General features: G+C 49.0%; 2 protein-coding genes across 9 annotated transcripts in view; both read right to left on the bottom strand.

Annotated features, from left to right (window-relative positions):
- The window catches only part of LOC118778955 (brain-specific angiogenesis inhibitor 1-associated protein 2-like), an 86,884-nt gene extending 83,625 nt beyond the window's left edge, over nt 1-3,259 (bottom strand). For all 8 annotated transcript variants that reach the window (XM_036530806.1, XM_036530790.1, XM_036530815.1 and 5 more), the window contains exon 1: nt 3,000-3,259. In XM_036530806.1, coding sequence (XP_036386699.1) covers nt 3,000-3,071 — 72 coding nt within the window. In that variant the 5' untranslated portion in view covers nt 3,072-3,259. The remainder of the gene's footprint in view (nt 1-2,999) is intronic.
- A 7,686-nt stretch (nt 3,260-10,945) lies between these two features.
- On the bottom strand, nt 10,946-16,904 carry LOC118780950 (charged multivesicular body protein 6-like). The gene is made up of 8 exons (XM_036533752.1): nt 16,692-16,904; nt 15,705-15,814; nt 15,083-15,170; nt 14,405-14,491; nt 13,705-13,770; nt 13,453-13,533; nt 12,350-12,425; nt 10,946-11,861 (listed from the first exon to the last, which is right to left on the bottom strand). The coding sequence occupies exons 1-8, from the start codon at nt 16,752-16,754 to the stop codon at nt 11,806-11,808; spliced, it is 627 nt and encodes a 208-aa protein (XP_036389645.1). The 5' UTR covers nt 16,755-16,904; the 3' UTR covers nt 10,946-11,805.
- Nucleotides 16,905-19,947: the final 3,043 nt, after the last annotated feature.

Raw genomic sequence — 19,947 nt, forward strand, 5'->3', positions numbered from 1 at the left:
AGCACCTGCTCCCCTCCAGAAGTTCCAGGATTCAGCCTGTGGGTCGGGGAGAGAGTCCCGCTTGCTCCCAGGGTCCTCACTTCACCCCACCTCACCATGGTCCCCCAAGGCCCCGCTCACTGCACATGCTGCTCACACCGCACTCCCCTCCTCTGGCCGCAGATCCACCCTCCCATCAGCTCTGTCTGCAGTGGGGGCCCCCCAGAGGGGCGTCTGTGTCTACCCCGTCCCTCGATCTTCCACTGTGTCCCGCTGTCCGGGGTCGCCCCGGTGTGATGGCATGGGAGAGAGGGGGTCAAATGGCCGTTCACACCCCCAAACTGATACCCCATCACCCCCCCCCACCCCACCCCCCCAGGAAAAAAAAAAATCGCTCAGTCTCTCCCATCCTTATTGCTGCCTCACAAAGCCAAGCGTAACCCCAGGTAACCAGGTAACCCCAGGTAACCCCAGGTAACCCAACCCCTCTACTCTGCTACAGGTCTGAATCTCCCTGCCTACCGTGGGAAAGGAGTGAACGATTCCCTTACCGGAAGAGGAGGGAAAGAAAAACAAAACCTCTTAATCCCTCTCTCCTCCTGCTGGAGTACATTACTGGAACAGTTACCAAGGTAGGGGGGGGGGGGGGGGTCAGAGTTCAGAGCACAGACTGCTATAGACTGAGAGACCTGCTTTCTGTCATCTGAAGGGCAGCTTTGTAGGGAGAATTGTGGGGGGCGGGTGTTATTACAGCCCCACTGTAACTCTGTCATGCTCAACTACAGAGCTTCTACTTTGAAAGATTAGACTGCCAGCACACGTCCTTCCCTTCCTGCACCTAAGCGCTGGCTATTTTGGACAAAAAAGGGAAGGAGAGCGAGAGGAGAGGAGAGAGGATCGTCCTCTCCTTGCTCGAGGCGGCAGCGCGTGCAGGACAGACTGTCCCAGCTCTCGCGCCGCTCTGCGCTAAGCCTCGAGAAGAAGCAGGTGGCTCCGCTAATCTACAGCAGAGCAGCAGAGCACCGGCTGACCGTGTGGCCGTTTCTGGTAGCCTGCTTTATTCCGTTAAGACACGCACTCTTGTCTGGATCTTAAACGCTCCTTAAAATTCTAGCTGTAATAAAACGCTGCCCGCGTGCCTCCTCGCGCACCGGCGCGCAGCTCTCGTGCTCCTGGGCATAACTGCAGCTCCCCTTTCCGAATACAGATGTCCAAGACTCTGCAAACGAGCCTCGCTGCTAGCAGCAGCTGTTGGGTCTCGGGGGGCATTGTTTTTTGGCTAATTTTTTTCGAGAACGAGGCAGACGCCGGTGGCTACCTGTCTAAACACACGTTATTAAACGGGCTCCCCGGTGCCGCGTGACGGCACGTGAGACCGGGGGAGGAGGTGCGCTACTCCAAAGTGAGTCGCACCCATCTGTTTCACTTAATCACGCCCCCCATCCTTTTCTTCCTCAATAAGCGACACACACACACACACACACACACCCCTCCTGTTAGTCAGAATGAGACGGTCTTTCGGGCTTTGGAAAAACAGATTTCCATTTTAAAACATTTCAGATCCTAATACTGCGCACGCAATCAGGAGACGGCACTGAATTCCTTAAAGTGTTGGACAGCTGGCATCAGGTTTAAGGGGCAATTTGTCAAGGTTGTATTTTTACCTCTTTATTTTGAAAGTAAAATGTCAGCCTACATTTAAGACACCATAAGAGCCCTGACATATGACTACTAAACAGTTTGTCAATTACGTTGTCCAAACTGAGAGGCAAGATCTGGATTAGAACTGACCCGAGCCAATGAAATACCTCCCTGGGGAAAAAAAGCGTTAGAATTGTCAAACTCTAACTGATATTAGAAATAATAGATATTCTTAACGAAATTAAGCCACACAAGACAACGTTCGGCATCAACACGCACCTTTGGGTTGCAAATTACCGTGACCCAGTTGCGACCGCGGCAACCCTTGGGCTGACAAACATTGCTGACAGCGGGTCTGAAACACACGGGAACCGAGCCCTTCGCATTTCACTAAAGCCGGTTTCTGCGGAGAAACCCCCGCACGGCAGGTTTTTAAATGAGCTGGTCGGACAGCCCGCTCTGCCTGTCGGCATCGACTTTGGCCCTCATCCCAACGTCCGCCAAACTCCTTACACACCGCCTCCCGAAATGACACTTCGCCCACCGTTTCGTGAATAAGACACTACCATTGGAAAGGGCACGGGTCTGAATATTTTTTACACCCATAAACTGCGCCTCTGGGTAATTTGACATTTAGATAACCTTCGTCTTTTTGTAAGAGAAAGCACTCAAACAGTGGCTTCAGTCTCTTCTCAGTTGTAGCTGTGTCACTGCGGGCGAGAGACGCAGAATGTAACACATTAACAAGACACTGGCCGTGCGGAAATCGACGAAGCGACTGATGCGGATTTCCAAAAAATACCCTACATAAAAAACCCAGGCGATTACAGGTCAGCCTACCGTTCTAACCTGGCGTGATTTCCTCTCACTTCGATCGCGATCAAGAGCGTTTTATCGGAAGACTCCATAGACGACAAACAATAGCAAGGTAACAATATTACAAATCTAACTTGGCTAACTTATCAAGAAGGATGTAGCCAGCTAGGAAAAAGTTACCTGTTGCAAAGCAAAGAGCTATCGAACTTGGCAATCGTTTCGTTCTGCCTGCGTGATTATGGAAAGAGATTCACGTAGCGTATTTTACTTAGTCAAACCATACTTCGTGTTTAAATTACGCTTTATCGGCGATTAAACTGTCGTAAAACTAGTTAGTTAAAAGCTAGTTTACCAGTAACGTGCAGCATTATTAAATGATTCAAACTAGGTATTAACCTTATACCTTAATTATAGTTTTATACGCAAAAAAAAAACAAATACAGTACATCAACATTTACAAAACGAAATTAAACCACGTTAGGGGAAAAACAGAGACCACTTCAAAATACCATCCTATTTATCCAAAATATCCCGTGGAAACAGGGTAGCTCCGATGGACTTACTTTGTAGACATTCTCAGTTATACGGTGCACCTCGTCGGCACGAGACATCTTGGTGGCTTCGGTCTGAACCATAGACAAGAAATTCCCTTCGGAGAGAAAGAGGCTATCCGAGAAAATGACACAGTGGAGGAAAGCGCTAACGCCGTGAGACCGCCGGGAAAGTTCGTGCGAGCGGTGTAAGGCTCGGAAAATCACAGCTTTTATATTAAAGTCGTGCCTCTGCACCCACACTGTCCCACGCACGCAGTCGGGTACGCGGCCGGGAGAGAGGCAGCGCCGTCGTGCAGGCAGGCGCTCTCCATTTAAACTGACACCGCCCCCTCTCCCTCTCAGGACCGCCCACCGTCCCACCTTCCTGCTGTAACCCTTAGAAAGAGCCTTCCTGTCCGGCGTCGCCCGTCCCGCTCTTCACTTCTCCGTCATTAACCCACCTCCTTGCACTCTCCGAGCGGCTGGTGGCTGCGCCGAGCGTCCTTTGCGCGGACGTGTGTGCGATCGGCCGGCTAAGGAACCACCGGCGCCTTCGAAGGCCGCTCAGACTTAAACCGCAGCACTGTCTGCACCTCGACCGGTTAAAGCGGCCGCTCGTCATTTTGCGGCTGGCTGGGAGAGTGGACCGTGCGGGGGGATATCGGTAGGGTCAGGGTGCTCTTTCTCGCTCAAAACTCATGCGGCATGCAGGCACTGCCTGAACCTGAGAAAAAAGCTGATCACATCGCCAAATCATTACATCCCACGCTAACGATCCGCCGCACATTTCCCCGGCCGAGTGAAGCGGAATTCCCTTTGCAACCCCTGTCCGCACAATCAGCAGTTTAGACCAGGAATTCTGTGCTTAATGATACACCAAAGATTGATTTATGAGATCGATCTTATGCAACACCTCACAGGCATTAGAAAGGGAAAGAGCACGGAAAATCAGGAAAGAATTTCATCCTCGGTCAATACAATATTTTTATTTCAGCGCGAGAACGTTGTAATCAACTGGGAACGTTTGAGGTTGTCACGTGACCGCGACGTCCTCGGTGGCGCGCTGCTGGTTTCAGCACAATGGCACGCGCGACTGGAGATAACCGCAAGCAATCTGTGCCAGAGGTGCGTAACAAGCGCCAGCTACATCAGCTGGCTGGATAGGTGCCCTTCCCTGTCACACACACAGTAAAGGGAACGGTGACATCCTACCTCTACAACCATACCGCAGAAGCAATTTTGTGAAATCCTGTATGCTGTTATCACATTCTTGCATGTTAATTCAATATGTATTAACATGCAAGATTGGTGTGTGTTCAGGCTCGGCGCCAGGAGAAAATGCAGAGGGGTGCAACTGCAATCCACAGGGGTGCACAAAAAGTCATAAATACTATGTAGAAATCAGGATATAAGGAGAAAACTGGGGGTGCACCGAGGGTGAGGGTCTGAGGGTGCAAATGCACCCCTAAGCAACCCCATTCCACCGGGCCTGTGTGTGGTAGCAGTGTGGCTTAAAGGTCAGGTGCAGAGGTCGTGACCTGAGGTCACCGATTCAATTCCCAGGTAGGGAACTGGTGCAATACTCCTGGGTAATGTCCCGAATGCAAATGACCTCAGTATCCAGCTGCATAAACAGGTCACGTAAACTGTTAACATAACAGAAATGTAAGTTATGTAAGGTTCTAAGTATAAGATTGCCTGCTAAGCAAGTGTAATATGATTTGATTAAATATTTGTGAATCCCCTAAATACATTAAGACAACCTGAATCAGCAAATGTAAGTTTCAATAAACGGTAACAGTGTAAAGCTTTGAAAAGGCACACGCATTTTAACACATATTGTTGGAGACCGCAGTGAAGCGGCTTGTGAGTGTGTGTGTGTGTGTGTTTGAAAGAGGTAGGTGAGAGTGAGGTGTTCGCTTTGTGCGGGTGGCAGTGGGCAGGAATAACTGTTAGTATTCATGGTGAAACGCGGAAAAAACAGCGCTCTTGTGTACCGCGTGGGCAGGGAATCCTCTGCCTTCTTTTCAGATGGTCACGATGTCGGCAGAGAACCCACCGCTTTCTCCTGTCAGTCTCTCTCCCTCTGTGAAGATGGGAGTGTGGAACTGCATGCAGTGTGTAAATAAGCCGGAACGCTCCCCTCTGCATACAAACGGCAGCGTCCAGGGTGAGTGTGAGGGGTGCAGCTAGTGGAGAGGGTCCTGTGCATGCATTTACATTACATTACTGTCATTTTAGCAGACGTTCATATCCAGAGCGACTTGCGTACAGTTTTTACCTGCTATCCATTTATACAGCTGGATATTTACTGAGGCAATGCTGGGTTAAGTACCTTGTCCAAGGCAACAGCCACCGTGCCACAGCTGGGAATCAAACCAGCAACCTTTTGGTTATGAGCCCTGCTCCTTACCGCTATGCTACACTGCAGCCCACTTATAGTGATGATCTTGACTTTGACCTTTGACCTTTCTTAGCTCTGCCGCTAATGCCCTGGTCTGGGCGGAGCCTGTCAGCTACACGTGAGTCCTGAGTCTTTAGAAGTGACCTGGGCAGGAGACACCTCACAGTGAAGGGCTTGCGGGTTCAAATCCATGCTTTGACTCTGCTGCTGTGGTCTTGACTGAGGAGCTGAATTGCCAGAGAGAGGATTTCTGCCTTCCAAAGCACCCCTGTTTAGTAATAGCAGTATTAGCTCACCAGTGCAACCCGCCAGCCCCACCCCAACCAAAAACCCCTTACATTACTGTTTACAGAAACAGTGTGTTTGCATGGGTCAGACGTCGCACTAATACTCTGAGTGACAAAGCTGTTTTTGCAACTGCGCTTAAGACACACGTGAGTTACTTGTCCCATTTTTGTGGACTGAAAGTGTTTTTGTTGAGGTAAAATGGGCCAGCGGCCTAGAAAAGCAAGATAAACCATATGATCTGATGGCAATATAAACGTAAGTAAGTCTGTGCGCTGGCTTACTTAGCTGAGCGGAGATCTGAATCAACTCAGTGATGCTGCGCTGCTAGACTTACGGCTGGTCGTTTGGCAGAAGCGCTCCGATCCGGAGCAATTTACCATCGACAAGCCGTAAGGAACACAAAGAGCAGGGCTGAAGACAACCGAAGCAGCGGCACTGCACCGCACACTGCTGGAGCCGACACACTGCTGCGCACAAGTGCCTCAGTGAAGCGCGTGGCATAAACAGGCCCAGATATAGTTCTGCAAGAGCTGTCACAAAGGAGCAGCAGCGGCAATCAGGAAGCCTGTGGCGCCAAGAACGCCAGCGTCCGGGGGGTCCGCGCTGGGGGAGCCGGGGGGCAGTCTGAAGGGGCGCTATTCTGGGAAATACGGGGAAGGCGTTCCGAAAACCGGGGGGCCTCCGCTGAGCGGGGTGTACTGTTTGAGGACCAGAGGGTGACAGTGGCAGTGGGGTCTGGCGTGGGAACTGTAAACACCCACCCAACACGGGCAGCAGGGCTCGTAACCACAAGGTTGCAGGTTCAATTCCCCATTCAGGCACTGCTGCTGTACTCTTGGGCAAGGTTCTTAACCCAGAACTGACTCAGTAAATACTCAGTTGTATAAGTGGGTGACATCTAAAGTTGTAAACTATGTAAGCCACTCTGGATAAGAGCTTCCGCTAAATGACATTAATGTAATGTCCCTATTTCTAAGTCTTTGGAAGGTTATAGACAAGTCAAGCCACACCACTCAGGATAAGATAGGGGAGGTATTGTAGCACACCCACAGAGAACAGCAAGGAGAGGGTTACGAGGGTTCAGAAGGAGAACACACGTGCATGGTCTAGGAGCTCGGTTCAGCGGGAGGTGAGAAAAGGGTGGGTTGAATGGATTTTACGGAGGAAGAATCTGCAGGCCCAGGTCACTGACACTGTATTCTCAGAGGAGGAGACTGTGTTAAGGGGGCGTTTTGCTCCACTGATGCCAAAAAAAAACACCCCATCACCTCCCCACCGCAGAGCAATGATGTCCTGGAGTCACGCATGCAGGCTTGCATGCAAAACCGGACCAGTAATTGCAGCAATGTCACCACCGCCACCTGCTGGACAGAACAGAATGCTGCAGTGGCTATTCGAGAAGCGGTGGATTGCATTTTCATGGTGCCGTTCAAGGATTTCATAGCAGAAACAGTAATCGTACATTTCATGAATCTCATAAAGGGTGATTTACATAGATTAACATTTTTCCATGATATCCATTCATGCAGCTGGATATTTTCCAAGGCGATTCCAGTAAAGAGCTACTGTAGTACCCCATCTGGGAATCAAAGTAGCAACCTTTGGGGTAAAAGCCCTGCTTCTTCTTATTACACCACTACACTTCTACCCACAGAGCTTTAGAGCAAAGCAGAGTGACTCATCTCACCCACCGCAAAAGTGTAGCACCACCTGGGGGTGGGACGGACAGCGGCCATTCTGAACCACAGTGATCACCATGCTTTAGTGGAGATGGAGAAAGAGGAAATTCTTTACTTACATACGTTACTGTTTTTTTTTTTAATGTTATCCATTGATACAGGTGGATTGAGACAATTCCGGTTTAAGTGCCTTCCCCAAGGGTGCAGCAGCAGCAGCAGCACCCCAGTGTGGAATTGAACCTGCAACTTCTCGGTTATGAATCCTGCTCCTGCTCCTTAACCACTATGCTACACCCCTGCCCCAAGTTACTGTATGATCAGGGTGGGGCTATGGCCATGACCTCAAGTAACCTCAAACTTTATACCAGGTGTCAGAACATCAGCTGACGTCTCGTCCAGACAACGGCCCCTCCACCAGCACAGTGTCCCCATCACTCTCTCGGGGCACTGATCTCCTCTTTTGCCCAAAGGGAAGTCTGTCCTGGCAGCAGCTTCCCTGTCATGTGGCAGTGTAGCATCTGCTAAATGACAATAATGCAATGAATTGTAATGATGTCTCTGATCAGCTACCAGCTAAGGTCAGCCCCACTTAGGCTCAAGTATCAGGCCAGAGGGAGTGACACAGTGGTAAGGGTGCTGGTTGGTTTGTTTTTTATTCTTCAAAAATCCTTCTTCAGAACCCATGGCATGTGTAAATTAGCAGTTTGTCTGCCCACCAGCAGTCTCCTGCCAATAAGTATGTACGCATATCAAAACAAATTTTTAGCATCAATTTTTTGACGGACACTGTAAGCATATACACGGGGAAGACAAAGGGAAGCACATTAAGTGTAGGAAATGAGAGTGTGGGGAATATATAACATTTCCAGGTCTGATCCAGTCAGCGACGGAACTCATTCATAACATCATTGTTATGTAAAATATGACCAAATATGGTAAAACGAGAAAAAAAAACAGAGAATTTCTATTGTGACGTTATTCAGGAACTCTTCACGTAAAATAACACCAAATAAGGTAAACTGAGAGACAAGGCGAGTGCATCTGTATTCCTGCTTTTTTAGGAGCTCCTCTCGGATTAAAATACGCAGTGAAAAATAACGCGTCCAGGAGAAGTAATTTCCCTCGGCATTTCTTAATAGGACAGTGGAGTGAGACTAATGAAGTCCTCGAAGAGAACAGAGCGCCGTTTAAAAGCAATAACGTCTAAAAGAGCGATAGGGGAAACGGTAAACTCGGAGAGAACTAGTTCGTAAAAAAAAAAGATTATTCCCTCCTGCTGGGTCGGAGAGGAAAGGAGATTTCGCAGTGGAGCGGAGGGAGGGAGCGATGACGCGTGGGCGTGCGGGGCCGGGGGCCTCGTGGGTGCGGTGCGGTGCGGTGAGGTTGCGGGGCGCGCTGGAGAGCCGCGGCGGCGGCGGTCGCCGGGAGGGGAATTCTGGGAAGGAGTGGGCGCGCCGCTCCGGTAATACCCCGGGTTATCATTAGCGTCGCTCCGTATAGCTCACTCTTCTAAAGAGCTCTCAGGAAGCGCCGCGTTCCCGCGGCCCACTCGTTTCTATGTCTAGCAAGGTTAAAAAATCTACTGTGATTCATAAACCGCAGTCGTGCTGTCCTTATGATTCCCGCCCTGGCAACAGCGCCAGCTCCCAACATTGCACCGGCATAAAGAGGAACATCCACAATCCGTCGCTCTCAAATAGCGTGTGAACACAAACTATTAACAGCAGCGCGTATAGCGTAACAATATTAAGTTTTAGGGTGATGTTTTGCATAACCTTCCCCATTAATGTGTGACGGCAACCTTCATATTGCGTCAGCAAGGCGCAGATTGGATTTCAGCGTCGGCAGTCGTACACGGTGTTCTTTTGCTATTGCAAACGAGCTGTACCACGAGTCCGGACAAATAACTGTTTTCATAAAACATCTTTTCAACGGTACAGCACACTGAGACGAGCGGAAATACCGTTGGCTTAATTGGGTTTGTTTTTTTTTTTTGTTTTGCTTTCACCCGCCGAGATGCCAGCAGTACAAAGGCAACCCGCCCCCGTACAGGTAAGGTCAGTGCGCATTGAGGCGCAGCCCTTTCCCACGTTAGCCCGCTAATTTCCTCTTATCCCATTGTTTCCCAACTGCGCTCTACGCCAGTTACGCAGCACATGACCTACGCATGAATAACCGTCTCCAATTCACCACCAACCTCTCTGTTCACGGTGCGCAGTGAAGCGGAGAATAAGTGACGGCCGAACATTCCGCAGAAGGTAAAACCTTTCGCTTGGTGCCCCCCTGCGTTCAACTCTGTGCATTACCCCGCGGAAAAGGAGAAGTTAAGTTAATCGTGCAGTGTCAAAAACAGCACCATATTTATCTGAAACAATTTAAAAATATTTATTGTTGCAGAATAACAGAAAAAAATAATAACCTAACAACAGAGGCTGTGGTCTTGTAGCCATGGTTACAGTTTAACAATATAACAGTCCCACAAAACTTTCCCAACAAGCTCTTTCCACAAACCAACAAAATTTCATCCGACTGCTGTCTGATTTATTAAAATAAAACAGCTAACTGGAGAGGCTTGTTAAAATGACATATTTGACCACACACACCTTAAAAAAACAGGAGTCAACCCACTGTTTACCTAGAAACCATCAGTTCTTTCAAAGGGTCCCAATTAAACCTTATCACAAGCAAAGCAGTTAGGATTTGACCACAAACCAGAGAACTCTGAGCATTTCTTATAACAAAGACGCCTTTCTTACACTTGACTCAGCATTCTCTCCTGGCCCGTCCCTCTCAGGGCGAGCTGTTAGACTCTGTGATATGGAAAATGCCGTTGCATTACAGGGCTTCTCCTCTCCATAATTTAACAAGTTGTGAACACTCGTGCAGGAGACGCTACCCATGACAACTGAGAAGGACACTCCCAGGAAGTGCTCACCCCTGCCCCAGGAAGTGCTCACCCCTGCCCCAGGAAGTGCTCACCCCTGACCCAGGAAGTGCTCACCCCTGCCCCGGCGACTGCTGGTGATGTCACTGGAGGGGAGGAAGCTGTGATCGGCTGATGTCAGCATGCGGAAGTCGGGGGTCCATTTGAGGGTCCCCTTTTTTCTGGACGTAGGCGTCCCCACGGCCTGCAGACAGCATGCAGCTCGCGGCTACCCTCCTGACTGCGCCGCGAACGCTCGATCGCTCCCGAACACGTTCCTTTCAGCACCATTAGCATTATTTTCAGCCTCCAGGGTGTCGCGTCAGACCCGCTACAGTTACACACCAAGCCCGTCAGACAACACATCGAATTACCCGCTCCGACTCGGGTGCCTCCAGTGAAGACGGCACCTCCACACCAGGCGGTATGGGCGGCCCATCATCACAACCCGGCCAAGATCAGGTGGGGCAGCGGAGTTAAACTACTTTCAAAATAAAAATAATAATAATAATAATAATAATAATAATAATAATAATAAACAACTCAATGTCAAAACATAATATAATCAGCCTTGATATCTGGGGTGCGGCTACAACCCCAACCCTTTGAACACTAGTAGCCCTTTCAGAGAGCCGGTCAGAGACCTGAACCTGTAAGCTGAGGAGGGGGGGGGGGGGGGGGGGGGGGGCTTTCAGAGAGCTGGTCAGAGACCTGAACCTGTAAACTGAGAAGGGGTGGGGGGTGGGGGGGCAGCCACTCCAATACCCACCTGCCAACAGACGAAACGTGGCTTCCAGCAAGCAGGTAAAATGTGGAGCTGAAGGGGGCGACACTGAGGTATAACCCAATTTGCACCACCTTAGAGCGCACCTGGAGCTCTCATCCCTCACTGATTTGATCAGGCTCAAATCATTACAGATACCTCTACAGCAGGCGATGGTGCTGTAACCCAGGCCCTGCTTGTGTGAATATCTGACCGATTCAGCTGTGGTGAAAGTGGGTAAGGCCTTCAGTGCCCCTCTCTAATGGAGCGGGCCTTCCGCTGGGCTGGCATGGCCTTACCAGGACACACACACAGTCGGGTCCACTCTCCGTGTCACCTCTTACAACAATCATGATGAAAAGAAGAAGAAAAAAAACAAAAATGGCCGACAGCTCCAGTAACAGCACCACAGAAGCCTGCTCGGGCCACTAAAAGTCTGACTCTTTCACTGTGATCTAAACCGAGAGCCGGGGGGAATCGGAGGACGAGAGGAGAACCAACAGCCTGTCGAAGAGCAGCACCAACTTCACGGCCAAGCTTCTGACCAATCAGAAAGGTGAAAGCCTTGAGGCCGTCAAATGGTTTCGCAATATGAAAGCTGCTTGCAATTTTGGAGGCGGGGCCTCCAGTCGTGGGGGCTGGCTGTTCCTGGTGCATGCTGGGTAGGTGGGGTGAGGAGGGGTCAGAGTTCATGGAGGATGAGTAGGAGGGGGAAGGATGTGGGTACACAGGGACTGGCAGGATGGAGAATGTGGGCACCAGGGGGCGCCAGCGCAGCACTAAGCTGCCAGCATCTCTTGCCGAGGCTTGCTCTTCTCCCTCTCCCTCTCCCTCTCTGAAAGAAGAGCAGAAAAACATAGTTTACAACAACACTGCAACTCTGTACTCCAGAGGACACACACATCAAATCCTGCTTACCGAGACTGAAAATATGACCAGGACTCTGAGATAATTCTAACTGGGAACAATGAGTGTGGGAGCTTTCGCATGCGGCTTTAAAATGCCAAAAAATCATAATCCAGCATAAACTCCAGCTGGATTTCCATGGCTTTTCTGCACCAACAGTTTCTAAAGAGCGAAAAAAAAAGCATAATCAGGTGATGGAGTCAGGGATCGTGCTCAGGAAGGAACCCCTGATGCCCGTCTCAAACAGGAAGAGGGTCTCGGCCCTGTCCGCCTGCCCGCTGACCCAACCTTTTGCCTTCTCAGTCTGTAACCTCTGCATCAGGGGAGAGGAATGCCGGCAGGCGCATGCAAGCTGGCCTGAGGGAGTGGGTGTGGGGGCGGCTGTGAGGCATATCCAGCAGGGGGCAGCAGCAGTACCTGGTTCTTTATCCGGCTCCTCGGGCACCTCCGGCAGGGGTTCGGAGGGCACCTCTGGGAGCTCCACGTCCTCGCCCTGCTTGGGGGGTATGGGGGGGGGGGGTGTTGGGGGAGACAACACATCGTTTAAAACAGATATACAGAAGCTATGACAGAAGTCGGACTAGCTCTACCTCTTTAACAGATGACTTACGAAACAAGACTTCAGGAATCCAATCACAGTGGCCTCACTAAAACACGTGCCAATTTAAAAATGATTAAGAAAGGACTGCCCATGGCTATTTAATACCAGAAAACCAGAAAAAAGAACCAGAAAGAGTTTTCATTCTGACACAAACTGAGAAAATCACAAAACCGCTACAGATGCACAGAGCTATAACTGCATACGGAGCAGAATAAGAGACTGCCAACAGATTAAGACATTAACTCTATATCACATGTAAATGATAGGCTGAGCTGCCTGTTAAAATAATTTGTTTCTTGTATTCTTACACACATAAACTGACTTTCCATGTCCAGCCTCACCACACAGACCCTTTGGGGCTGGCCATCCTGGTGCAATTCACTTCCACCAGGGGGCGACACTCAGCGTGCTCGCTACTGCTCTTTGCTCTCAACCTGTTATTTCTTTTCATTCCTGCACATCACCAGCAGTTCTGCAAAACACCTAAAGTCTATTACCACGTGTTGCATGTGGAGTGGAGTAACAGACTCTGGGGTAGTGTGAGAACCGAGTCAGCGCAATTAGAGATTTTCTCTGGACCATACATAAATGGCGGGCTGGACTAACTATTTAAATAACTTGTTTTTTTGTGCTGTCAGAGCTGACCATTGTTGTGCAATCTACTTCCACTAGAGGGCGACACTCGGTCTGTTTACTCTTTGCTCCCAACCTAGAGTAGCCAACTGAAGCAAGTGTTAAGTTGTTAAGTTGTCATTCTACCCCATCACCTACAATCCTACAGTCCTACAATCATGCTACAATCCGTTAGCGAGTGCTGCTAAAGGAGCAGAGCTGTAGTTACACAGCCTGAACTGCCTCGGTCTCCGTTCTGCTGTGCCCGTGTCTGTGTGTCTGTGCGGGGCCCGGCAGGTGAGCACACCTGAGTGAGGGCCTCCAGCTCCGCCAGCACGGCGTCCTCGTCCTCCTGTGTCAGCGACCCCGCCAGCATGTCGTCAATTTGCTGCAGGGGAGGAGCATGGTCAAAGGGGTGTGGTCAACGGGGCGTGGTCAAAGGGGCGTGGTCAGAGGGGTGTGGTCAGGGGGACATGGTCAGAGGGGTGTGGTTCAGAGGGGTGAGGTTCAGAGGGGAATTTAAACTGGGCGCTCATGCTGGAAAGGAGGCAAAACTCACCCTCTGGTACTCGACGGCCTCCTGAGTCTCATCCAGGATCCTCTCCACCTCCTCAATGGACATCACCTGGAAGCATAACCACAGAGGGGCGTGGTCAGCTGCAGCTTCGACCGAAACCGAGCACAGGTGTGCCTTTCGGCCCGTTCCCCTTACATCCGAAGCCAACGGTCCAGAGAGCTTTCGTTTACTGAAACACTGAATCCGTGTACTTTAAAGCTGTCCCAGACAAACTGGAACCAAGAAATGCTCGAACAAAGCAGAAGTTACCTCTGACCTCTGTCAACAAGGTCTACCATCTGACAAAACAGAATAACAAACGCTTCCCACATAAGCTAACTACACGCTCCTGTACTCTCCTTCTTTAGCACATCTGCAATGCTACAGTATTTATTTTCAGTGTCTGTCAATGAACTATTTCTATACCTATACTTCCATAGACAAAATGGGATGAATTATGTTTCAAGTAAATCATGTTGGAGGCAGCAAACTCAACTTTGTGATCAAGTATTGACTGCTCCTTGGCATTTGAAATTTGACTTGACTCATCACTGTTTAGACCCCTGGTCTGCCAATTTAACCTGCTTATTTTGCACTACGTCTGTGGAGACCAGCAGTGTTACAGTTATCTCCCATGATGCAACAGGCAGGTGCAGAGGGCACTGATCCAATGAGAAGGCGGGGATCCTGGTGTCAGGGGTACCTCGTGCATCTTCTTCAGGCAGTCATTTCCAACCTTCAGTCCCTCGATCACCTTCATCTCAATCTGGGCAAACTCGATGTCCTGAACCTAAAGAAAGAAGCACAAAAAAACAGCCACACCGAAGTGGATTCAGAGACACACTCCGTGACAGGTAGCTTTCTGACCACTGGGCGTGTGGAGGCTGCTCTGTCCCGAAGCATTCTGTGGTCCCGGTCCTGCCACTGACGTTAGCACTACATTATTACAGCATTAGCACTGACAGCAGTGAGGAGGGCGTTTGGCATCCTGCGCATCTTTATCAAGCTGATGTTTCAAGCACACTGCGCAGCATGTCAGGATTTTAACTAAATGTGTGCGTTTGTGTGCGTGTGCGTATGTGTGCGTGTGCGTATGTGTGTGTGTGCGTATGTTTGTGCGTATGTGTGCATGTTGGTGTGTGTGTGTGCGTGTTTGTGTGTGTGTGTGTGTGCATGCGTGTGCGTGCGTGCATGTTTGTGCGTGTGTGTGCGTGTGTGTGTGTGCATGTTGGTGTGTGTGTGTGCGTGTGTGTGCCTGTGTGTTTGTGTGTTTGTGTACGTGTGTGCATGCGTGTGCGTGCGTGCGTGTGTGCATGCGTGTGCCTGCGTTTGTGTACATGTGTGCATGCGTGTGCGTGCGTGTGCATTCCTGCTCTCTCACCATGCGCTCCAGGTTGCCTATCTGGTTCTCGGTTTTGTCCAGGAGCTGATCCTGGTAGCGCTTCTTCTTGAGCAGCAGCAGGGCCTTCCTGCAAGCGACACACAGGTTAGCACTGCTCCCAGGCCTCATCCCATCCACCTCACCCCCTTTACACAGGAATACCACCACTGTGGGCGCTGGCTCAGTTCTACCGCTCCAGTACTGTAGGGAAAGGTACTTACATTTACATTTATTCATTTGGCAGATGCTTTTATCCAAAGCGTGACAGTTGTTTTACAATGTTATCCATTTATACAGCTGGATACTTACTGAGGCAACTGTGGGTTAAGTACCTTGCCCAAGGGTACAGCAGCAGTGTCCCAGCGGGGATTGAACCGGCAACCTTTCGGTTACGAGTCCTGCTCCTTAAGCACTATGCTACACTGCCACTGCCTACTTAACCCAGAAGTGCCCAAATTGTAAATATCCAGCCGTAAAATTTATTAACATGTAAACAGTGTAACCGATGGAAGCCGCTCTGGATAAGAGTGCCTGCTAAAGGGCAGTAATGTATGTAAATGTATCTCCACTCCTTGCCACTCTGCTGCACTGCCGCTAACAGCAGAAAACGCCGGGTCCTTACTCCTTCTTCCCATCCTTGAGCAGCTGTTTGGCCAGAAGCCGCTCCTTCTCCAGCTGAACGGTGATCTTCTTCTGGTACTGTTTCAGCTTATCCCTCTGCTGTTTCAGTTGCTGGGAATCGGACAAAAGAAAAGACTGTTTAAGACTGTTTAAAACCCCCACAAAAACGCAACCTCCGCCTCCGGCCGTGCGGTCCTGCTTACGAAAAAGACTCAGAATTGCGCTGGTGAGATGGGCAGCTTCGATACACTCTGCGCCCTCGTTCAAAACACGGACAAAAATACTCGCACATGGAGCACACGGCTGAATTATTGCAAAACAGTCATGCGCTGATCCGGTTTCACTGACATAAATAATCTGGTTATCCAACTAGCCAAACGGCTACCCTGGGAAAGTACCTAACTAGCTAAAAAAATCACATATGTAATGTTAGTGTTGTTCTGACCATGATCTAAGTGCTTAACTCGTTTAAACTCATTAACTGGCATAAAGGAAATCATTCAAAACACGACCCGGTTTTACTAAACGTTAGGCAGCAAAAATCCAAACATGTCATCAACACTTGGAGCTAGCAAGACTTGCTAGATTGTTGACAAGGCAGACAGCTACCTCACGCCAAGACAGCCAGCGACGGCACTATGTTTTCTAGCTAGCTAGGACACTTGCCCCGGCCTCGAATCTTATTTTGATCATCGACGTCAATGAAAAGTAGCTACACTCATCTTGGCACCTGCATTGCTAGGTGGCTAATGATCGTAATGCATGAATCTTGATTATTCTGGCGGTATTACCCTCTTAGATCTTAGACACGTCGCCGATCGTAGGCTGTATTTACTGACCAGGTAGGTTTTGATACTTGTCAAAGGGGGGCGGTGGATCACGTCACTGCAAAAACAAAAAGTATTGGTAGTCTAGCTGTATAGCTAATGCATTGACTGGCAAACCGATCCCATGTGGAGCTTGTGTATATCAGTGTTAACCAGCTCACCAAAATCGCTCTGTCCTGCTCTGTCACCCGAGTGCGTCTCTTTCTGCCAAAAATGTTTCCCATCGCGACGCCGCATCCCCGCCGACCTGTCAGCAATCTCGTAAACGCTACGATCTCTCGGAAGGACACCGTTTCACGTCCATAATCCGAACATAGCGCAAAAGAACTGAATTGTTTCAAATCGGCATGCTCAGAAAACTACTCAACAAAGCCGCACCCCTAACCGGAAGTACGGTGTCCGTGCGGGCACAGAACTCCCGCAATTCGCCACCAGGGAAATGCAAGAGTCAAAATGAACTGCCTTGGTTCACTTCAATGATGTGGGAAATTCAACGGCGCAACCGCTGACAGCAGCAGATGTTAAGATCAGCAAGACGCGTCTGCGGCAATCGCCTGCTCTTATCCGAGTTCGACATCTGCGGTGTCATCATCACATAAATGAGCGTAATTGCATGTAATTGTAATTAACGGTATCATGCACTTGGATCGATGCAGTCTTATGTGAAAGGAATTTCTGAAGCTAAGCAGTTGTTTTCCGGTTACTGCTGTTCATGAAATCTATGGGAGGATCAAAACCATGCGGGACATTGGGGTAGGCTAGCAAGGAATACCGCTGTGACTGGTTCTCCTCAGGTCATTAAAACCAGCAGTCCACACACACACAGCAAACACATGTGTGATCCGTCTCTCTCCCTTTCTCTCTCTCTCTCTCACACTCACACACACACACACAGACACACGCATGCGCGGCACACACAAAATGAACTTTAGGAAGTCGCTCTGGACAACAGCATGCTCCAAACACATCTCTGGTTTTGAAAAGTTCCAACCATTCTGGGCTATTACAAAATGTTAATGTTAGGCAACATAATACAGACACAGACTTGCTTTGGTTTCTGCTGAGCTAAAGCTGGAGTGCACTGAGCTTTCTGGCACAGAATAGTTCAGGTGGGTGCTGTATATGCAGCAGTGGGTAAGGCCTTCAGCTGTATTGTGGCAGTATAACACAGTGGTTAAGGAGCAGGACTCGTAACTGAAAGGTTGTTGGTTCGATTCCCTCTTAGGGAACTGCTGCTGTACCCTTGGGCAAGGTACTTAACCCAGAATTGCCTCAGTAAATATCCAGCTGTATAAATGGATAACGTTGTTAAAAAGACTGTAACCATGGTAAGTTGCTCGAGATAAGGGTGTCTGCTAAATGTCAATAATGTAACACTACTGTCATTTAGCAGAAGCTCTTATCCAGAGTGACTTACATAGTTTACAAGTTTAGATGTTACCCACTTTGAGACAGTGAATCATGAACGATTCAGTAGCTAAACCATGAATGTGTACGAGACAGCTCTGTCAATTTGCATTCTGCAGTGCAGTGCTCAGTTTTATGGATCTAGTCCAGCATTCCTTATAATCCTGAGAAACAAACACTGACACTAACCTGACTGGCATTGTTCAATTTGGCATTACAGATGACAGCAAAGGCTGCCACATGCATTCAGGCTTTACTTATAGGCTGAAAACAAACAGGAAATGCAGTATGGTGTACTGGTAAGGAGCAGGGCTCGTAACCAAAAGGTTGCTGGTTTGATTCCCAGCCAGGGCACTGCTGCTGTACCCTTGGGCAAGGTACTTAACGCAAAGTTGCCTCAGTAAATATCCAGCTGTATAAATGGATAACACTGTAAGATGCTCTGGAGGAGAGTGTCTGCCAAATGACAATAATGTAATGAAGAGATTTTCAGATATAACCAGAAGCACTTGCTGGTTATTGTATTTCTTCATCCAAACACCATTAATGCAACAATGTTTGTGACAGATAATCCAAATAACCATAACTGGCTACTCCATGCATGTTCTGCAATAACACACCTTCTCCTTGGAACAACTGCTGTGCGCTTCACGTGCACTTTAAAGACGGAGAGAAAGAACCATCAAAGGACATTCAGCAATTCCAGTAGTATTTATTAAAGGTGTCGGAGGAAATCCTGCTCGGAGGTGCTTCGTCAGAAAACTCTGGAGTGAACAGAACACAAGCGTATTTCAAAAGGTCAGAGGTCACCCAAGAAGCCGTGAGAACAGGAACACCTTTTTAAAGCACACATCTTATCGAAACAGCCAGGAGTAATCAGTGCACCATTTGTATTACAGGTTATATTATACAGCAAATAAAAACACACAAAAAACAAACATGTCCCAGTAAAAAAAAAAAAAAATTAAATTAAAAAATGTCGCCACGATTAGGGCACTTTTCTGAGTAACAGTCCAATTTGTTGAAAACACTGTGCATGTTAAACTGATATGCATTTGATCACTGATGTAAATGATGTGCCACTACTAGGGAACGGATCTAAAATACACTTTCCTTTTGCCTCGAGAACCCACACCTGCACTTTTGTAAGTCGCTTTGGATAAAAGCGTCTGCTAAATAAATAAATGTAATAAATGTAGAGAAAAACCTGTACACCATGCATAAAATGGAGTTATTCACCCAATCAAACGGCATGATCACTGAGAACATGGAGGAGGGGTATTAGTGTTTTCCTGCCAGGTCACTGTGTCCTCAAACTGAACAGCAATGGCTGACAGACAGCAGGTCGATTCAACTTGGACTTCAGTGTCTCAGATATGCAAGCACAAAGCAGTTTGGCGAGATTACATACATGTGAATGCATTACTAGTGATGAGACCAGAGTTTCAAACTATACACGACACACTTTCAGTACAACAAGCCATGACACAGTGGTTACAGAGTGCTGCGCAAACACACACACACACACACACGCGCGTGCGCGCTCACACACTGTCACACACACACACACACACACACACACGCACACACAAACACACACTCTCACACACACACACACTCTCACACACACACACACACACACACACACTCACACATGCAAACACACGCACACACTCACACGTGCGTGCGCGCTCACACACTCTCACACACACACACACACACTCACACACTCTCACACACTCACACACACACACACACGCACGCACAAACACACACACAAACACACACTCTCACACACACACACACACACACACTCTCACACACACACACACACACACACTCTCACACACGCACACTCACACACACACTCACACATGCAAACACACGCACACACTCACACGCGCGTGCGCGCTCACACACTCTCACACACACACACACACACACACACACACACACACACACACTCACACACACACACTCACACGCACGCGCATGCACACACACACGATC

This window comes from Megalops cyprinoides, chromosome 1 (assembly GCF_013368585.1).
Source record: "Megalops cyprinoides isolate fMegCyp1 chromosome 1, fMegCyp1.pri, whole genome shotgun sequence".
Classification (NCBI taxonomy): Eukaryota; Metazoa; Chordata; class Actinopteri; order Elopiformes; family Megalopidae; genus Megalops; species Megalops cyprinoides.

Bases quoted from the DNA above. Each gene is read 5' to 3' on its own strand.
- LOC118780950 (XM_036533752.1), bottom strand. From the start codon at position 16,754: ATGGGAAACATTTTTGGCAGAAAGAGACGCACTCGGGTGACAGAGCAG. The intron at 15,815-16,691 runs GTGAGCTGGTTA...TCCGATTCCCAG, and splicing joins AGCAGGACAGAGCGATTTTG to CAACTGAAACAGCAGAGGGA. The intron at 11,862-12,349 runs GTACTGCTGCTG...CTCTTCTTTCAG, and splicing joins GGAGCCGGATAAAGAACCAG to AGAGGGAGAGGGAGAGGGAG.